Source organism: Ursus maritimus, unplaced genomic scaffold (assembly GCF_017311325.1).
Source record: "Ursus maritimus isolate PB19 unplaced genomic scaffold, ASM1731132v1 scaffold_18, whole genome shotgun sequence".
Taxonomy (NCBI): domain Eukaryota; kingdom Metazoa; phylum Chordata; class Mammalia; order Carnivora; family Ursidae; genus Ursus; species Ursus maritimus.
In genome coordinates, this window is record NW_024424230.1 from 45346080 (window position 1) to 45365094 (window position 19015).

Here is a 19015-nt window from a genome sequence, read left to right on the forward strand (position 1 = left end):
TGGGAAACCCAGGACTTTATTTTGTATAGCTGTAATGTAACATCTTCTACTAATGAAACTGTTCCTACTTCATAGGATTGAATATATCAAGGATACACCACATTGGTATTCCAAGGAGTATCATGATTTCGAGTTATTCTGCTTCTTAAACAAGTTTAAGAACCACTAATTTACTCTTCACTCTGTTGAGAAACTTACCAACCATCCTGGCTGCTACATCTGCCTCATGTAGGATCTAAAGTCATTCAGAAAAAAGAACTGAAATTGTTTCCTATTTCTACTCACTGATCTATTGAATCTTACCAAGTCATCTTGCCTTACAATTAATGAACTATTTCAACTAACGTGTGTAAAAATATTTCTGGACAGCTTTAAACAACTTGTCCAAACTCATTGCACTGGTCTGTGGCAGGACTAGGACAAGAAACCAGGTTTATGCAGGATTTTTGCCTTTCTTCTGGGAGCGTCCTCTTCTTGAACGAACTGTGACCACTGTACTAGGGAGTACTGAGGTCAACAGGAACCAGATACTATTTATTGTGACTATGATTTTTACTCTTTTTCTTTTAATAGTGGATCCTGTTTCCCCAAAAAAATCTTATGCCAAATCCACAAATATATAAATGAATAAAATGTGAAACTAAAGCAGGAGAGTCCTGGGTCTTCTCCTCCACTCTTTCTCTTCCTGTGTATTCCCCTGCTAGTCCTGACATATCATGCAAGGACTTTAAAACTTCATAGTATTATTTGAAAGCTACTGTGTAGGGACACCTGGGTGGCTCAGCTGGTTAAGGGCCTGCCTTTGGATCAGGTGGTGATCTCAGGGTTTTAGGCTGGAGCAAGCCCCGCATTGGGTTCCCTATTCCTCTGCTTCTCCCTCTCCCTCTGCTCATGAGTCTGCTTCTTCTTCTTCCCCTCCCCCCGCTTGTGCTCTCTTTCTTTCTCTAAAATAAATAAAATCTTCTTTAAAAATAAAAATTTAATTAATGAATGAATTAATTAAAAACTACTGTATAATGCATAGGAAACTCCTTACTTTCAAAGAGAATGAATGTTTCCTCCGGTCTATCACGTTTTTGTAAAAGACTTGAGAAAACTGATGCTATTATTTGAACTTTTATGATACTAAAATAGAAGATACTTCCAATCACAACATAGAGCTGATTTATCACATCAATCTATTCATAAGCTGAAAACTACTAGATTATGGAACAAATTTGCTTAAGCAAAAACTAAAATTTTAAAGGCATTTTACTAGCTCTAATTCAGTGGTTGCACTTTCAATTATTAGATTTGTATTTGTGAGCACAGGCTAAAATTTAACTCTGTGACGTCAGGAAATAGCCGAGGATTTAGAAATAGAAATATAAAAACAGGATGTGAATTGAAAACATTAACACAGATTTTCTTAGTTTCAGTTTCTCCCATCATTAATCCAAAACTCTAGAAAGTCACACACACACACACACACACATACACACAAAGGGTGGAGGGAGGGAGAAATTTCTTTTTTCCTCATCATTCTTACAGACCCAGCAAACACCAAAATGGCCAGCAGGTGGGAAAAAAATAACTCACTTCTCTGTAAATTATAACTATTTCTTAACATGTGAGAGTTTACCACATTTCTATACTATTTCAAAAACAATACATAATACTGCTATCCCACACTCGAAAGAAACTATTTAGTAACATTATACCTGCTCGATTTTCACTGATACCAAAATCCAATGCTTTAGCGGGAGTTTCTGGTTGACATGCTAAAATGAGATCATCTTCACATTCTACATCTTCCTCTTCAGTTTTCTTCTTTACATCGGGGCCTATGTGGATATGAGATATTATCAGTGCGCTCTGAGAGAAAGGAATTCTACTTAAAAACTTGTTGGTCTTGATACCATTCTTCATATAGAAGAGTACCATTCTTCAATATAAGGAACCAGGACTTTTATGAGAAGTAGCTGATTTCAAGGCTGAAGCAAGGAAAAGAAAAGATGAGCCTGGAACATCTTACGATTCCAGAGACTAAAGAAATGCTTAACAAAAAAAAAAAAAAGAGGTGAGCTTACAAAAAGAATACAGGAGTAACCTAGAATAATTTGAGCAACAAAATAATGATAGTATGGAATTTTAACCCATGGAATAAAATAATGTACATGTGTTCATACAGATATAAATAAATAATCAAAAAAATAAAAAGAGAAGAGACATCTCTTCCTCAAAACAGAATTCCAATTCAATGGAGAAGGAAAGAAAATGTGAATCATCATTAGGCAAACACCACAGTAATAAATACTGTTGACAAGACACACTAATAGATACTAAAATTAGTGTATAAAAGTTTAAGGAGGAATAGGATATTAGCATAGCCTCAAATTATCTCCCTCAAGGTCCTTACCAACTACAAAAGGAAAGATAGTAACTATGATGGTTAATTTTATATGTCAACTTGGCTAGGCCACAGTACCCAGTATTTATTTGGTCAAACACTATTCTAGATGTTTCTGTAAAGGTATTTCTTAGTTGGAATTCACATTCAAGTCTGTTAACCTTGAGTAAAGCAGACTGCCCTCCACGATGTAAGAGAGCCTCATCCACTTAAGGTCTTAATAGAAACAGGACTAACCTCCACAGAAGAGGGAATTCTGCCAGCAGACAGGCAGCCTTCAGACTTGAGCTGCAACATCAGTTCTTCCCTGGGTCTCCAGCCTGCCAAACTATCTTACAGATTTTGGACTTGCCAGCCTCTACAAGCCCATGAGCCAATTCCTTAAAATAAATCGATCTCTCTCTCCTTCTCCTCTTTACCTCTCCTGCTCTCCTCTTGCAGCTCTCCCTCCCTGTCTTTATAAATACACACACACACACACACACACACACACACACCCTATAGGTTCTCTGGAGAGCCCTGATTAATACCGTAACTTTACACTGGAAACATCTGGCAGATACCACCTTAATCAAAGAATCAAGGTAAACATCACCAATAATAAAGCATATTGATACCACAAGTTCCTTGATACATGCACTGTGAAGGACACAATATCATGTTTGTGGTATTCTTGCCAAAATGCCCAATCTTGCTTCAGTTGTGAGAAAACAATGGACAGACCCAAACTGAAGGACATTCTACAAAATAATCAGTACTCCTCACAAGTGTCAGGTCATAAGAAGTCATAAAAGTCAAGGAAAGACTGAGAAACTATTTATAGACTAGAAGAGAGTAAGGAGAAATAGTAGCTAAATGCAATGCAGAATCCTGAACAGCATCCTTTAACACCAGAAAGGACATTAGCAGAAAATCAGTGAAATTCAAATAAGCTCTTTAGAGAGTTGGTTAATATTATACCAATGTTAGTTTTCTATTCTTGGAAATTATACTGTGGTTATGTAAGATGTTACTAAGGCAAGCAGAGTGAAGGATATAAAAGAGTCTTTTGTACTATTTTTGAAACTCTCCTGTAAGTCTAAAATTAGTTCAGAATTTTTAAAAATTGTAAATACTTGTATTTAATCACTTTAAAATTTAGCACTTCTATAGCAGAAAAAAATACGAAATAATAAATTTGTACTGAAGATTGACAGTAAAATCAAAATAAATTACGTGTCAAGTGGGTGCCCTTGAGTGGAAAATTCTCATGAGATATCTTGATCACTAGCTTGCAGCCTTATTAGTTCCTCAGAACTACAAATCCTTCCATTTTAGTATGAAGTCTACAAAAACAATTTTGATAGGAAAAATTCCAGACGAAATTTCTAAGAAGTATAACTATAAACTCTTCAACAAAAATCAGTAACTCTAAAATTTGGACAGTGGCTAACCTAGATTGTGGATATAGATGGAAAAGGGGAAAATATCATTTTTAGGTTCTATAATTTTTAAAATTTCCTGAGAGTTGAGTGATCCCAAACTTCTTGGAGTCCTAAATTTTTACAGGTTTTCATTCCACTTTTGTAATTATCCTATACTCTAGAAGGGTAGATGGGCAAAAATCAATTCTGTTTTGAGACTACTTTTCCTATCAATGCCCTGAAATGCTACAAAACCAGAACATGAATCATGAAAGTTAAGGAAAATACTTCAAAAAAGATTGTCAACATGGACAGAACATCTTCATACCATTTATCTCTTAGATGTTAATACAGCAGTAAAAAATTTGCTTCTATAGAAAAATAGTAAAATGCTCTGAAAAAGTATATACTACTATCAACTTTAAATATATATTGATTTTACTAAGGGAGTCCTAAATAATTGGTTTGTTTTAAAAAACTCTCTCTCCCAGATTGAAAACAATTCTGTCAGTGGTCACAATGAAATATTAGAAATTTCCACATTGTCATATAATGATTCAATAAAAGAATAATAGGGCAAAATACTGGTTTTTAAATACCTTGAAATTAGATAGTAGCAATGGGTGTACAACTCTGGAATATACTAAAAACCAATGAACTATACATTTTTAAAGGATGAATAATTATGGTATGTGAATTATATCTCAATTTAAAAATACATTTTCAAAGTAAATTTTTATATCCTAAATATCAGTTCAGTGTATTTTCCAAAGTTGTTTTCCTATAAACACTTCACTCATTTGAAGCTAATGTCTAATTAATGTACTCCAGTAATTCATAAAGAATATTACACAGTTCATATTACCTTAATAGCCAAAGAAAGCAGAAATTTTAGAGCCAAGTTCTTTAACCATAAAATCTACTTCTGTAAGGGTATAATATGGAGCCAAAGAGGCTAAAACTATATAGAAAAAAATAACCATAATTACATGAATAAATGAACTTTCCAGAGAAACTTGTATTTTATCACATACAAACCATAAAACAGAATAGATTTTCATTAAAAATTTCATCTAGAATAGCTACATGGAAATTTAATTACTATTAAGCTAAAAGAGCATTAATAATATTTTCAAACCTACCTGGTTCTGTCATCTGAGATTTTTGTATTAGAACATCTCTTATTTTCTCCACCCACAGATAAAGAATGCTTTCACCAATATTCTGTCTAAACAAAATTCAGGGGAAAAATCTGTTACTTAAAAAAATTCCTTCTCAAATTCAAGAAAATACAGACATATTTACAATCTAAGAAATTATACGCAAATTAGCCAAGGCTTTTAAAAAAGAATTTATAAAAACAGGTTTACTAACATTTGTTGGGTGAGTATTTAATACAGATTGTTCATATCAACATTAAAAATTCCAACTGGCTCCAAAATTAACACTGCTTACTTAAAATACGCTGGAGAGCTGCAACCAAAGAAGGGAAAGAAAATTTCTGAACTTGAACTGGATGAAGTAGATAGATGTAAACGTGATTTAGTTTCTGTCAACAGATATAGTTATAATATTGATGTTACTGCTTGCTTTTTTAAACTTTTTAAACGATTTTAAACCACTTATTTGGCACATTTATCATTTGGTATAATTATTTCCGCAAAGAAGAATGCAATGCATTGGAGGAACTGCCTCAGAGAACAAATTTAAAAGACTTAAAAGACAATTAACAACGTTATATTCACATTTTGTTTTTGACAAAATATTCTGTTGCCCAAATTGATTCATTTTGGTTCCAAATAATGTCTATCTCAGATATATTAAATCCATCTCAAAGGATCACTGAGAAGAAGAACATGTCGTGGGTTCATGTCCATAGCGTTATGTTAAATTAGGACAACAGCATTAAAGGCCCCAGGTGTCTACTCTTTTTTTTTTTTTAAAGATTTTATTTTTATTTATTCGACAGAGACAAAGACAGCCAGCGAGAGAGGGAACACAAGCAGGGGGAGTGGGAGAGGAAGAAGCAGGCTCATAGCGGAGGAGCCTGATGTGGGGCTCGATCCCATAACGCCAGGATCACACCCTGAGCCAAAGGCAGACGCCCAACCGCTGCGCCACCCAGGCGCCCCCCCAGGTGTCTACTCTTTAAGGAATGACACTAATTTTAAGTAAGTGTCTGTTATGTGTGTTTAAAGCAATCACCGTTCTACTTCATAACAACACCTTACCTTCTTCCTCTGAAAGTTCCCCTTGAAACCACTATCTCCCTTCATCATGCTACTCATCAGTACCCACCAAAGGAAACTTTCAAAACAAGCATACGGAAGAAAACAATATTGTTTTCAAATAATTCTGTACCCTCAAATCCTCCTCATCTCACCCGTAACTCCTTAGCGCTAAACAATCCCCCAGTGTGCTCTGGTAACCTAAGATTCTTAGAGAGAGGAAAGGTTTTAAAAATCTGAAAATGTTAGCTGAATTTCTTTTAAACAATTCCCACTTCTATCCTCTCTTCTCAATAAGATTTAGAGGTATAGACAGGGAAAAGTAAAACGTATTCAGTATATACAAAGCACAAAGTTCATAATATGTGTCAACACATTTTAAGCTCATGATTACCTAATGAAGAGGTATTATTTCCCCATTGTACAAATGACAAAATAAACCTAGAGAAATTAGTTAACTTATCTAAGACAATCTTAGAAGTGGTTAAGAAGCCCAAAGCCAGATATGAATACAGACTTACTCCAAAGCTCAGCTTGCCCGCTGCACTTTACTTTCCTATCAAGCAGCTGTGCCCTCCGGCAAGCAAGCCACTTGCACTCTGAGTCTGTTTCCTCATCTATAAAATAGAGACTTAGAGCATCTCATGCTACTTTATAGAGGTAGTTTCTTTTCAAGGAAATCTTAATTCACTCAACATAACTTCAAGGGCCTCATCTCACCAGCCCTGCAAGTCTGGTAGTCAATGAGAAAACTAGGTCCCTTATCTCAGTGTTGTGATCGTTATCCTTACATCGTTATCCCTACAAATTTATGTTTTTGTATGTAATTGTCTCCATTTCCTAATCTCGTTCTATTGAATTCTCCCCACCACCATCACCAAAAATAGCGATACTAGGATCTAGTGTTTATCTAGTGTGAATATCTACTATACAGAAGACAAGTAGAAAACACTGTTACCTCACTTAATCCTCAAGCCTTTGAGGCAGGAAAAGCATCCCTCTGTGAATATACATTCAAATTCAGATTTATTGTTGGAGGGGCTGTGAAAAAACCTTGGAAGAATTTTCACAATAAGTAACTTTTCCAAATAATAAAGAAGAAATTAAACCTGAACTCCAACTCTCCTCTCCACTGCCCATTCTTCCTGCCGAAGACTGTACAATTAGCCCTTCTGCCCAACATCAGTTACTGAATGCTTCCTTCTTCCCTAGCATTTAACAAGACTTACTGAAATCTAGTGTAAGGAAGTTGCAGTGGGTGTGAAAGGTTTCCTGAGGAAAATGAAAACTACTTTTTCCCTTGGAATCCCAAATTCTGTCACTAATGGTGGGGTTTTGTTTTGTTTTATATTTGTTGTTTTTATTGCTGCACTTGTGTTTTCTCTTATGAGAAGAACCAGTGTTTTCTCTTTGTTCTGAGATTTTTTAACTATCCACTAGGATTTGGTTTTCGAACTTTTGCCATCGCTGTAATGAAATGTCTCGCAAGATCAGAAACAAACTAAAACAGACAAAAGCTGAAAGTCCTCCTTCCTGTGCCTATCAGCGTCACACCCCACCCCCAACTGGTCCTGGAGGAACTCTGCTGAATCCTAAGGACTCCGGGACAAAATCTAAAAACAACTCATTATGGAGTGAGGTGCTAAGCTTTTATTTATGAAATTAAATTATGGTAAAGTAGCTAAATAGAAAATGTCTGGAACAAAATTTGTGTCAAATTGAATGAAATATGAACTTGGATTAAAAACTGATTTTCATAGAGGTGTTTTGTGAGTAACCATACTTAAATGACTATTACCCAATCCAGAATGATCAAAACAAAGTCAAGTTACTTGTGACTCTACCTTTACTTGTGGCTCTAATTTCTGTATCTGTAGTTTTCTAATATTTATACTTGTTGATTTAAGGATAAAGCTACTCACTAAAATACACTACTAAGTTGTGTGACCTTAGACAAATCATTCAATCTGAGTTCTCATCATCTCATGTTCAAAATGACAAAATTGGATGAAATGATTCTTTTAGTAACAACAAAAATAGGAGCTGCTATTATATGGTGCTAATGCACGTTACACGGATTATGTCATTTAATCCTCACAACAATATTATTCTATCATCCTCATTTTAAAGATGAGAAAACAGATTCAAAGAGGCCACATTATTTCAAAAACTGATTCCAGAAGCCTGACCAAGACAGCCTTAATCTCAGTTTGGCAAAACTTCGATTGGTAGAATTTCCTGATTCTAGGTCCTGACTTCCCCTTACTTAGTATATTTTCTTCAGAAAACTTGTCATCATAAATTTTATCTTTGCTCCTTTGGAATATATGGACATCTTTTTAGAAGACTCTTGTCAGACAACCTAGGAGTGTCTTTCTCAAGGACCTGGGAGCCATCCTTTTGAATTGTAACATCAAGGAAGACGGCATCCCTTCTCCCAGTCTCTGTGGGATTGGAGGAGCCTAACTTCTGATGAGCAACAATTAGCAAACACAGATGGCCTAATCACAGAGAAACACATTTGCAAACTCAAGAAATAACTTACTGTGCTTACACAGCTCATTAATTAACCTTCCCTCAACATTCTCATCCTAGCCCTTACAAATTCTTCTGTTGGGAATGCAAACTGGTGCAGCCACTGTGCAAAACAGTATGGAGATTCCTCAAAAAATTAAAAATAGAATTACCCTACAATCCAGGAATTGCACTACTGTGATATACCCAAGGAATATGAGAACACTAATTCGAAAGGATATACGCATCCCTATGTTTATTGCAGCATCATTTATAAGAGCCAAACTGTGGAAGGAACAGAAGTGTCCATCAATAGATGAATGGGGTAAAAAAAATGTGGTTTACATATACAATGGAATATTATTCATCCATAAAAAACAATGAAATCTTGCCATTTGCAACAACATGGATGGATCTAGGTAGTATAATGCTAGGCAAAAGAAGCCAGTTAGAGAAACATAAATACTGTATGATTTCACTCATACATGGAATTTAAGAAATAAAATAAATGAACAAGGGGAAAACAAGAAATCAAAAAAGAGTCTCTTAACTATAGAGAACAAACAGATGGTTACTAGAGTGGAGGTGGGTAGAGGAATGAATGAAACAGGTGAAGGGAGTTAAGAGTACACTTATCTTCATGAACACTTATGAGTAATATATGGAACTGCTGAATCACTATGTTGTACGTCTGAAACTAACATAACATATGTTAACTACACTGGAATTAAAATTTTTAAAATTCTCCTGGCAAGAGAAACAAAAGTAAAAATAAGCTACTGGGACTATATCAAAACAAAAAGCTTCTGCACAGTAGAAGAAACAGTCAACAAAACTAAAAGACAACCTATGGAATGGGAGAAGATATTTGCAAATGACATACCTGATAAAGGGTTAGTATCTAAAATATATAAAGAACTTATAAAACTTGGGGCGCCTTGGTGGCTCAGTTGGTTAAGCATCTGCCTTCAGCTCAGGTCATAATCTCACGGTCCTGGGATCGAGCCCCGCATCTCCCTCTCCACTGCCCCTGCTTGTGCTCTCTCTCTCTGTCTCTCTCTGTCTCTCTCTGTGTCAAATAAATAAAATCTTAAAAAAAAAAAAAGAACTTATAAAACTCAACACCCCAAAAATAAATAATCTAATTTAAAAATGGGCAAAAGACATGAACAGACATTTCTCCAAGAAGACATCCAGATGGCCAACAGACACATGAAAATATGCTCAACATCACTCAGCATCAGGGAAATGCAAATCAAAACTACAATGAGATATCACCTCACAAGTCAGAATGGCTAAAATCAACAATACAAGAAACAAGTGTTGGTGAGGGTGCGGAGAAAAAGGAACGCTCCTGCACTGTTGGTGGGAATGCAAACTGGTGCAGCCACTGTGGAAAACAGTATGGAGGTTCCTCAAAAAGTTAAAAATAGAACTAATATGATCCAACAATCACACTACTGGGTATATACCCAAAAAATACAAAAACACTAATTCAGAGGAATATATGCACCCCTATGTTTATAGAAGCATTATTTACAATAGCCAAATTATGGAAGCAGCCCAAGCATCCACTGATAGAGAATGGATAAAGAAAATGTGATAGATAGATGGATAGATAGTTAGAAAGACAGGGATAGAGATACAGTATTCTCCCACTTACCAAAAGTTTGTATTATGCCATTGTTCTTTTACAAAAGACCTACATCAGTAGCTGCTTTCATTAACCAAAAGAAACCAGAAGAGGATTTTCACTTTCACAAGAACAGCCATTACTATACCAAATGTAGGTCTTTCATAAAAGTAAGGTGGTGTAACTTGAACATTCAGAAAGTGAGGGATACTCTTTCCTTTATGCCATTTTGGCATTTGAAAGGGTTCATAGGAACGCCCCGCTTTTAGATAGTGGGGAAAATTTGTACTACAAAAAAAAAAAAAGTTAATCCGTTTCCTTTTCACTTAAGCAACAGCAATTATTACAATGTTCTAGGTATTTTAAAATCTGTCATTTACCTTTTGCTTTATTAACAAAATTATTTTCATATATTCAAAATATCCACATAAAATATATCGCTAAATTTAAGGTATGATAAGCCAGTTAATCTACATCTAATCAATGACCAAATCCTAGCTTATATTCTTCAGTATTTCTTTAACTGACCATTTTTCTCCATCCACCTTTTTGTTGCCTTCATAAAATACCTCCACCATCTCCCTCCTGAGTTATTGACTGCTCTTCCTGTGGTGGCCCTTCCCTCAAAACTCCCCACAGCCCATCTCTCATACTGCCATACAAATCTGATTACATCAAGTTAATGCCCAAACTTCTTTCCCAGCTTGCAGGTCCCTTCTTCTTATCCCTACCTAATTTATATAGCTGGCATCTTAAACTATTTGCTAAACTCTGAAGATGCCAGGTTGCTTCACACCCACGATTTTGCCTGTGCAGTTCCTTCTACCAGAAAACCTCTCCCCATTTGATTACCATGCTCAAAGGTCTCCTTCATAATGGAACCCTCCTTTCCAACCTTATCCACATGCCCAGATATAGTTTGTTGCTAAAACATCTAAAAACTGCTACTACAGCACTTGGTTCAAACCTCTCAATAATTATGTCACTATATTGTATCGGTACACATTTATTTTTATTTTTATTTTTAAATTTCAAACTCCTAACAGAGTGTCAGCATATAGGAGAGACTCAATAAATGCTTACTGGAAAAACTGTTAAGTTTTCTGACTTCTTCCTTTCCTACCTGAGAGGAAACAAACCATAATTCATCTGCTTGTGTAGGCAAAAATCAAATCATGCATACAAAATGATGCTAATATGAAAATCTCGATAGTGTTACAATATTTAGAATATAATGAAACTATAAACGTTAAGAACTATATTCATATATTTACCTCATGTTTAATTTTGAGAGACCAAAATTTTTCAATTTGCTGCCCCCTGCTGGATTTATGGAAAAAATATTAAAGGCTGCCACCCAAAACTTAAATTTTAAGAGCGTTTAAGGTGCCTGGGTGGCTCAGTTGGTTAAGCATCTGCCTTCGGCTCAGGTCATGATCTCAGAGTCCTGAGATCATGTCCCGCATCTGGCTCTCTGCTCAGCAGGAAGTCTGCTTCTCTCTGCTTCTCCCTCTGCCCTTCACCCCACTCGTGCTTACTCTCTCTCTCTCTCAAATAAAGAAAATCTTTAAAAATAAATAAATAGAGTGTTTATTTTTATTCAAAACACATGTGTGAAAATAATGCCATTGGACAGGGGTTATTCAACCACCTTTAATAAGCAAGACAGTATAAGCCATATTCTTCTGTAGAACAAACTGTAATTTCTGACCTTTCCTAATTCTCAAATAGCTCAACTGAACCAGTTAGGGAAAATAGTAAGTTGGTTGTGCCCTATGGGAGGGTATCTCTTGGTAAAAGGTGGGCTTTTCGGATTTAAAAAAAAAAAAAAAGGCAGATGGAAACCGCTTCTGAGTACATGGCATTGTGCACAGGTAGGAGAAAAATCTAACTGATGAATATGATTAATATGACAGAACCCGAATAAGGGAAGATTTTCAAGAAAGAGGAACTTCAACACCAGCAAAAGTTCCAGAGGTCAAGTAAGATAAGAACTAAAAAATGACCATAAGATGTATAATTACAACATCATTGGTGAACAAAGTTGCAGTATATTTATCTTACTCTACTTTAAGGGAGGAGATAAATTTGTAAATAAGCATAAATAAAGGATTAAAGAAAGAAGTTTATTGGGGGCATAAAAGTTGGAGTGACCACTAAAGTTAGAGAAAGTTATCAGAAAACATTTAATTGAGGAAATAAATAATACTTATAAGTGCAGGAATCTCCAAATGGGGTCATCCTTTATTGATATGTTCAGTTCTTAGTTACCTTTAGAGTCAAGTGTAAAACTGGGGACACAAGGAAAACTACAATTCCTCTAGGAGGGAATAAACAGAATCGATTCCATAAGGACTTATCATATTTTAATTAAATATTTTGGGAGGGAAAGAAACCTGGCTGAGATCCCAGGGATACAAAGGGGGTCCTCTCACAGTAATAAATGGAGGGGCACTTAGAACATATAAGACAATCTTTACCAGTTCCTGGATTACAGTAAAACTGATATTCCAGAATGTTATTTATTTCACTAAATTAATTTATCTCACCATAATTAATTCAAATCACAGTCATCTTCTCTTGACTACTGCATCAGCCTCCTAACCAATGCCCCACACATCTATTTTTGCTCCCTTCCAATCAGTTCTCCACACAGAAATAGAATGATGTTTTCAAAATGAGAATTTTATCATGGCATCATGCCACTTAAAAACCTCTGCTGGGGCGCCTGGGTGGCTCAGTCGTTAAGCGTCTGCCTTCGGCTCAGGGCGTGGTCCCAGCGTTATGGGATCGAGCCCCACATCAGGCTCCTCTGCTATGAGCCTGCTTCTTCCTCTCCCACTCCCCCTGCTTGTGTTCCCTCTCTCGCTGGCTGTCTCTCTCTAAAAAAAAAAAAAAAACAAACAAAACAAAAAAACAAAAAAAAAAACCTCTGCTTCCCATGGGTCTTAGGACAAAGACAACAATCCTTAACATGGCCTACAAGACTGCATGACTGCCCGTGGTCTCCTCACCAGATCATTCCCCACCACACTCCCTTCTCTCCCCTCCTCTTCCCACTTCCCACCACCAGGCTTTGTGTCTTGAAATGAGCCAAGCTCCTTGACATAGAGCCTTTACACATGGTATAACTTTCACCAGGGTTATCTTTACCTCAGTAACACAGCTCTGAGGTCAAACAAGCCATCCCTGACTTCCTAGACTAGGTTAAGTCTTGTTTCAAACTCAATTAGTAGTGCATATTAATATTTTTCTTTTACAGAGCCCATCGGAGCTGCAATTTTACATTCATCTTATGATGTTATGAATAATCTCTCTCCCACCAATAAGTTCTAAATGCCATGAAACAGGGACCATTTCTGTTTTTGCTAACTATGTGTACCCAGGACCCCCTACAGTACCTGCCATGTAGTATTTGTTGATTGAATGAAAGAGTGAAAAATACAGTGTATCAATAGACTCTCACTCTTATGACCTAATACAAGATTCTGCTATAACCAGTTTCAGTCCTGTGAAAATATCAAAACATGAACAGTATCTCAGTGTTTACTTTCACAATCTGGTGTTTTTATAGCTATTAGTTCTGAATTATTACCATATTTTTATATTTAAGTAGAAGTCATATCAAATGTCTACAAAAAATAATATTATACAGGGGCGCCTGGGTGGCTCAGTTAAGCATCTTCTTCAGCTCAGGTCACGATCCCAGAGTCCTGGGATTGAGCCCCGCAATGGGCTCCCTGCACAGCAGGAAGCCTGCTTCTCCCTCTCCACTCACCCTGTTTGTGTTCCCTCTCTCGCAATCTCTGTCAAATAAATAAGTAAAAATCTTTAAAAAAAAATTATATTTGCAAACTTTCAAGGACTCTCAAACGTATCCTTTGTGTTAATGGAAATGCAGTTTAACAAAAAGTTTAGAAAAGGCCCTAACATACTACAGTTCCAACAAAAGCCCACAATAAAATCACAAATACAGGGGGGCGCCTGGGTGGCACAGCGGTTAAGCGTCTGCCTTCGGCTCAGGGCATGATCCCGGCGTTATGGGATCGAGCCCCACATCAGGCTCCTCTGCTATGAGCCTGCTTCTTCCTCTCCCACTCCCCCTGCTTGTGTTCCCTCTCTCGCTGGCTGTCTCTATCTCTGTCAAATAAATAAATAAAATCTTTAAAAAAAAAAAATCACAAATACAATTTTTTTTAATCACCTGTTACTTACATATATATTTCCTCGAGGCTATTCGATAAATCTGCACGTTCTTGCCCTTTAAGCCAAGGAGCACTAAGATTAAATAAAACACAATGAAGAAGACTATTCAGGGATTGTGTTTATATCTCAAACAGAAATTACTGGTTAAATTACAAATTATTTAACTTTTAAAATTATCTATTTTCATTAAAACAGATAATTATTAGTTATATTGTACAAACCTATACAGTTCCAAAATGCTTTCATCAGCATTAACTCATTTTGTCCTTCCAGGAAACATGATAAAGACAACCCCAATATTATTCAATTAAAATATGGTTTAAAAAACAGAGGTGAGTTCATTGGATATCATAAACCTGTCTAGGTTTACATAAGTGGCAGAACAAGTGCCAGAATTCAAATTTCCAGATTCACACTATTTGCTACACTGGCAGGAGTTCCTAATTTTTTCTAAATAGTGACTCAAGGGGCGCCTGGGTGGCTCTATCGGTTAACCACACGCCTTCAGCTCAGGTTATGATCCTAGGGTCCTGGGATCGAGTCCTGCACTGCGCTCCTTGCCCAGCAGGGAGTCTGCTCTCCCTGTGCTTGCTGCTCCCCCTGCTTGTGCTTTCTCACTCTCTCTCATTCTGACAAATAATTAATTTAAAAATCTTAAAAAATAGTGTCTCTTTAACAAATAAAATGGTTGCCACATGACTGTAAAAATATATATTAACTTTTCCCGGAAAGGGCATTTATGTTTACAAGCATTCTAAAATTATACTTATCATTTTCAATAAATAATTAAAAATTACAGAATCATTTTTAATAGCAAATTTTATTACTGTTTTAAAACATAAGAAATTATCCTACTGGTAGGCAAAGATTTCAACAATTGAGATTTAATGGAATTCTGTTCACACAAGTTTATACATCTTTATAGGCCAAGTGGGCAAAGCGGATCAAAGATTACTTGCAATCAACAGATCATGACCCATTAAGATTAAGCCTGGGCTGCTAAGAAGATGGTTCTTTCACAAGGGGCAGGGAGAAGCACCATGGGAAATTCCTGGGAAGTAAGCGGTCTTAGGCAGAGGCATGTCCATGAACCGTGGCTAGGTCAACAGAACCAGATTAGGAGAAACTCTAGATTACCAGGTTGTCTAAAGATTTCTCTCCTATCTCTAAAGACAATTCAGTAGCTATTTTATCCCTGTGAGCCCTGTGATTCTCTCTTATCTCAACCCGGTGATATTAAGTACGTTCTGTAATGTGTTTTTATATAATTAAATTTTTTATTTAAAATGCTCTATACCAAGTCCAGAAGGTGTTCTTAATTTCTCTCTATATTTTGATAAGAAAGGTGTTTTATATAAACACAATGTACAGAATAAAGAAATAATCTTTAAAAACTATAATCTTTTTATAAAAAAATAAATGTAGAAATATAACTTACTTCAGTTGATAAATAGGTGGAGCTGTTCCTGGGTATTCATCTGGTAGCATCACCTGTAAAGCAGTTTAAAAACAAATCTGTTTATATTTCATCATGGCTCAAAAATAACAATATTTATAAAGATGATCACTGGACAAATTTCTTACTTGTCAAACTAAAAAACAAAACCATTGTTTTGTTCAATCTCAGTAGAGAATGCCCTCCTCATATTTATACCTACACATTAAATATGTTGTTAATGATGCCAATTTTTTAAGAAAGAACACATTATTTGCAGAGAAAGCATACAAGCAATGAAAGTTAGGAGATAAGGGTGGGGAGGAGAAAGATGAAAGGAAAACAGAAATCGGGGCATTTATACCTACCCCCAAAAGAACAGAGTGGCATTAGAGCATGTTCTCAGTATTTTTCTGAAGAAATACTCCCCAAAATCTTATTAAGTACTGTTAAACACATTAAATAGCAATACTTTATATTATATAGAGAGACCCATACACATTTGTTCTCAAATCAGTATTATGATAAAAACAAAAACTGACAGAAACTTTTATGTTGAAAGTATATGCAGTCATCAAAGAATAAGCATTAATACAGAAAGTCACACTTTTCTTGTCACTTATCTTAACCACAACTGATTCTCCGTTAATAAAGAAATAAGTAACTACTTTATGAAGCCTTTTAAATTCCTAACCTATTCTTCCTCTTAAATGTTAGCCATCTTTCCAGATTTAGACCTTCTCCTATTAAATGAACAGGACAATGAAAGGAAGAGAAACTCAAGCCTGTCACTGGTAAATTAAGAATACTTGATTAAAATAACTGGGATAGGAAAGATTGAGCGTGTCTTTGGAGTGATCAGAGATTTAATTACCCATATGTTTAGACAATCAACTGTTAACAAAAGCCAACAACAAAAAAGACAATTTAGAAATCACACAATAGTCATTTAGAGGAATACAGTATTAGTCAATGACATGGAGTCAATGTTGTAACTGGAAAATGGCTATAGAGAAGGGGAAAAAAATACCTGCAAGCAGAGTGTCCACTTGGGGTCATCTATATCGTCGCTAATTCTAATACAAAATATTTTGGCACAGTCATCAATGACACACCATTCCTCGCCATAGATAGCTGCCATTGCTTCAATTTCCTCATTCTGAAAGAAGTTGATGGGAGGACAAGTCAATGAAGGTACATGCCCTAAAAGCCTGAATTTTCCTCCCTCCTTTATGAAGTATTTGCATTTAACATCACTAGCCTGGATGAAGGATCCCTGGAAGAACACTGCCAAACGGTTTTAGCAGCGGGTCACGGTGTTCTACTCTATGGGTGGTTGCCAGATACTACTGCAACAACTGTTATCAGCCTTGCTACACCATCACCGTGCTTTTGGCCGCCACTGAGCCAAATATATATGCACTCCCATATCCTATAGCAAGACTTACAAGTGGAAAGATAAACACATATTCTGCTTCACCTTTTCTAGCAGGTAATCCTCACTCCCACTCCCCAGTAGCGTTGCTGCATACTAGCCCTATATTCCCACTCTTTACCTCCTTCACTTTGTTTGGTTTGGACTGGGGCCCAGGGCTGGGTAGTTTTTTGTTGGGTTTTTTTTTTTTTTGGCAATCAAACCCTAAAAACATTTCAGAAATCATTCTTTTGGTTTGGGGTTAAAAAAGGAAAATAATAGTATCTAAAGGTGAAAATGGCAAGCAAAGTATGCAACTTTGTATCATCTCATTTTGTCCTCACAGCCCAGTAGAAAAGCTTTAAGAGCACCCACGTGAGCCACGCACTGGGGAAAGCTCAGTATCAAGAGGAGTAAGATCTAGGGGGCCCTCAAGGAATTCCAGGGTCTGTGTTATTATTGCCCATTTTGCAAAGGCAGAAACCGGGGATAAGTAGCTTGTCCAAGGTGACCTAGCGGCGACCGGGCAGAAAGCAGAACCCGGACTTCTGTCTCCGGCGCCGTGCTGCCCGGTCGCGTGCTGATGGTTGATGGTTGACGATGACACCGTCCGAGGCAGGCCGAGCTTGCCGAAGGCTCGGGAGAAGCCGGCCGGAGGGCGATCGGCGAACAAGCGCAGATAAAATGGAACGCAGTGCAGCAAACGGAGCGCCTGGCTGCCCGGACGGTGCCGGCGGGAACGGGGGTGGTCCCGGGCAGAAGGCCCCTCAGCGGAGGAGGCCCGGGGCGGCGAGGCGAGGCCGAGCCCAGCCTGGAGGTCCGCCCCCCGCCGGGCCCTCACCTGCCTCTGGTCGCTCCCTGCGTCCCCCTCAGCCATGTGGCCCCGGGAGCGGCCAAGCGGCCGCCGCCTGCCCAGGTCCGGAGCGTGGGGGCGGGGCGCTGTGGCGGCGAGCAGAGCACCGGCTGCGGCGCGGTGCGACCCGGAATCGCAACCCGGGCCGCACCGCGCAGCCCGCATCTGCTTCCGGGTTGCGAGCCAGGTGATGAGAGGGGCTCTAGGCACCCGGGGTTCCCCGCCCTGGTCTCGAGCCGGCTCTCTGTCCGCCCCTTGGCGGCGCCCGTGTAAGCCTTCCCGCGAGAGAGGCGGCAGGAGGCTTTCTGGGCTCCGTGTCCTGGAAACTCCGGGGCTGGGGGCTTCAGCTCGCCCACTGCGGCGGCGGTACCCCCGGAGACCCCGGGACACGTTGCGGAGTTGGGTTTACCGCCACGTCCCAGGGAGGAGCTCGGCCGGAGTCCACAGCCCAAACTCGTCTTTGCATTTCAAGGCAGGGTTTTTTTGGTTTGGGGTTTTTTTAAAACGTGTTTTAAGGGATTTTGTCTAATCTGAGCAAGGATGGGTTTGATTTACCAAAAACAAGACAGGAGCGAGCAGGCGGCGTTTTGAAAGCGTGCGAGAAGACTTACCCACTCGCTGTTGTATTGTGATAGCTTTGAGGGGTTTTTGTTTTGTTTTGGTTTGTTTGTTTTGTTTTAGCGTTCTTGGACATTTTGCCTGAAAGCAACTTTTGTACAAGACAAAACAATGACAAGAGTCATTGTTTCATTATCCAGAAAATTTGATTCAGTTTGCGGCAGTTATTCTTCACCCGACCCCCTAATACATATATTCCAATACACTGTTTGTGAATTATATGGATGCCTTAATCAAGCCACTTAATCTCCTATTCAACATTTTGTCTCCTCGTGGCGCACTTTCTTCACACACACACACACACACACACACACACACACAC

The 19015-nt window shown here is 37.8% G+C and overlaps 1 protein-coding gene across 2 annotated transcripts in view; it reads right to left on the reverse strand.

Annotated features, from left to right (window-relative positions):
- Positions 1-18242, reverse strand: part of IMPACT (impact RWD domain protein) — a 29680-nt gene extending 11438 nt beyond the window's left edge. The window contains exons 1-6 of one of the 2 annotated variants that reach the window (XM_040632632.1): positions 18064-18242; positions 16839-16967; positions 15812-15864; positions 14383-14445; positions 4935-5020; positions 1701-1823 (exon numbers count right to left, since the gene is read on the reverse strand). In XM_040632632.1, the coding sequence (XP_040488566.1) occupies positions 1701-1823; positions 4935-5020; positions 14383-14445; positions 15812-15864; positions 16839-16967; positions 18064-18240 (631 nt within the window). In that variant the 5' untranslated portion in view covers positions 18241-18242. The remainder of the gene's footprint in view (positions 1-1700; positions 1824-4934; positions 5021-14382; positions 14446-15811; positions 15865-16838; positions 16968-18063) is intronic. The other variant, XM_040632631.1, reaches the window with a different exon arrangement.
- Between the last annotated feature and the right edge of the window lie 773 nt (positions 18243-19015).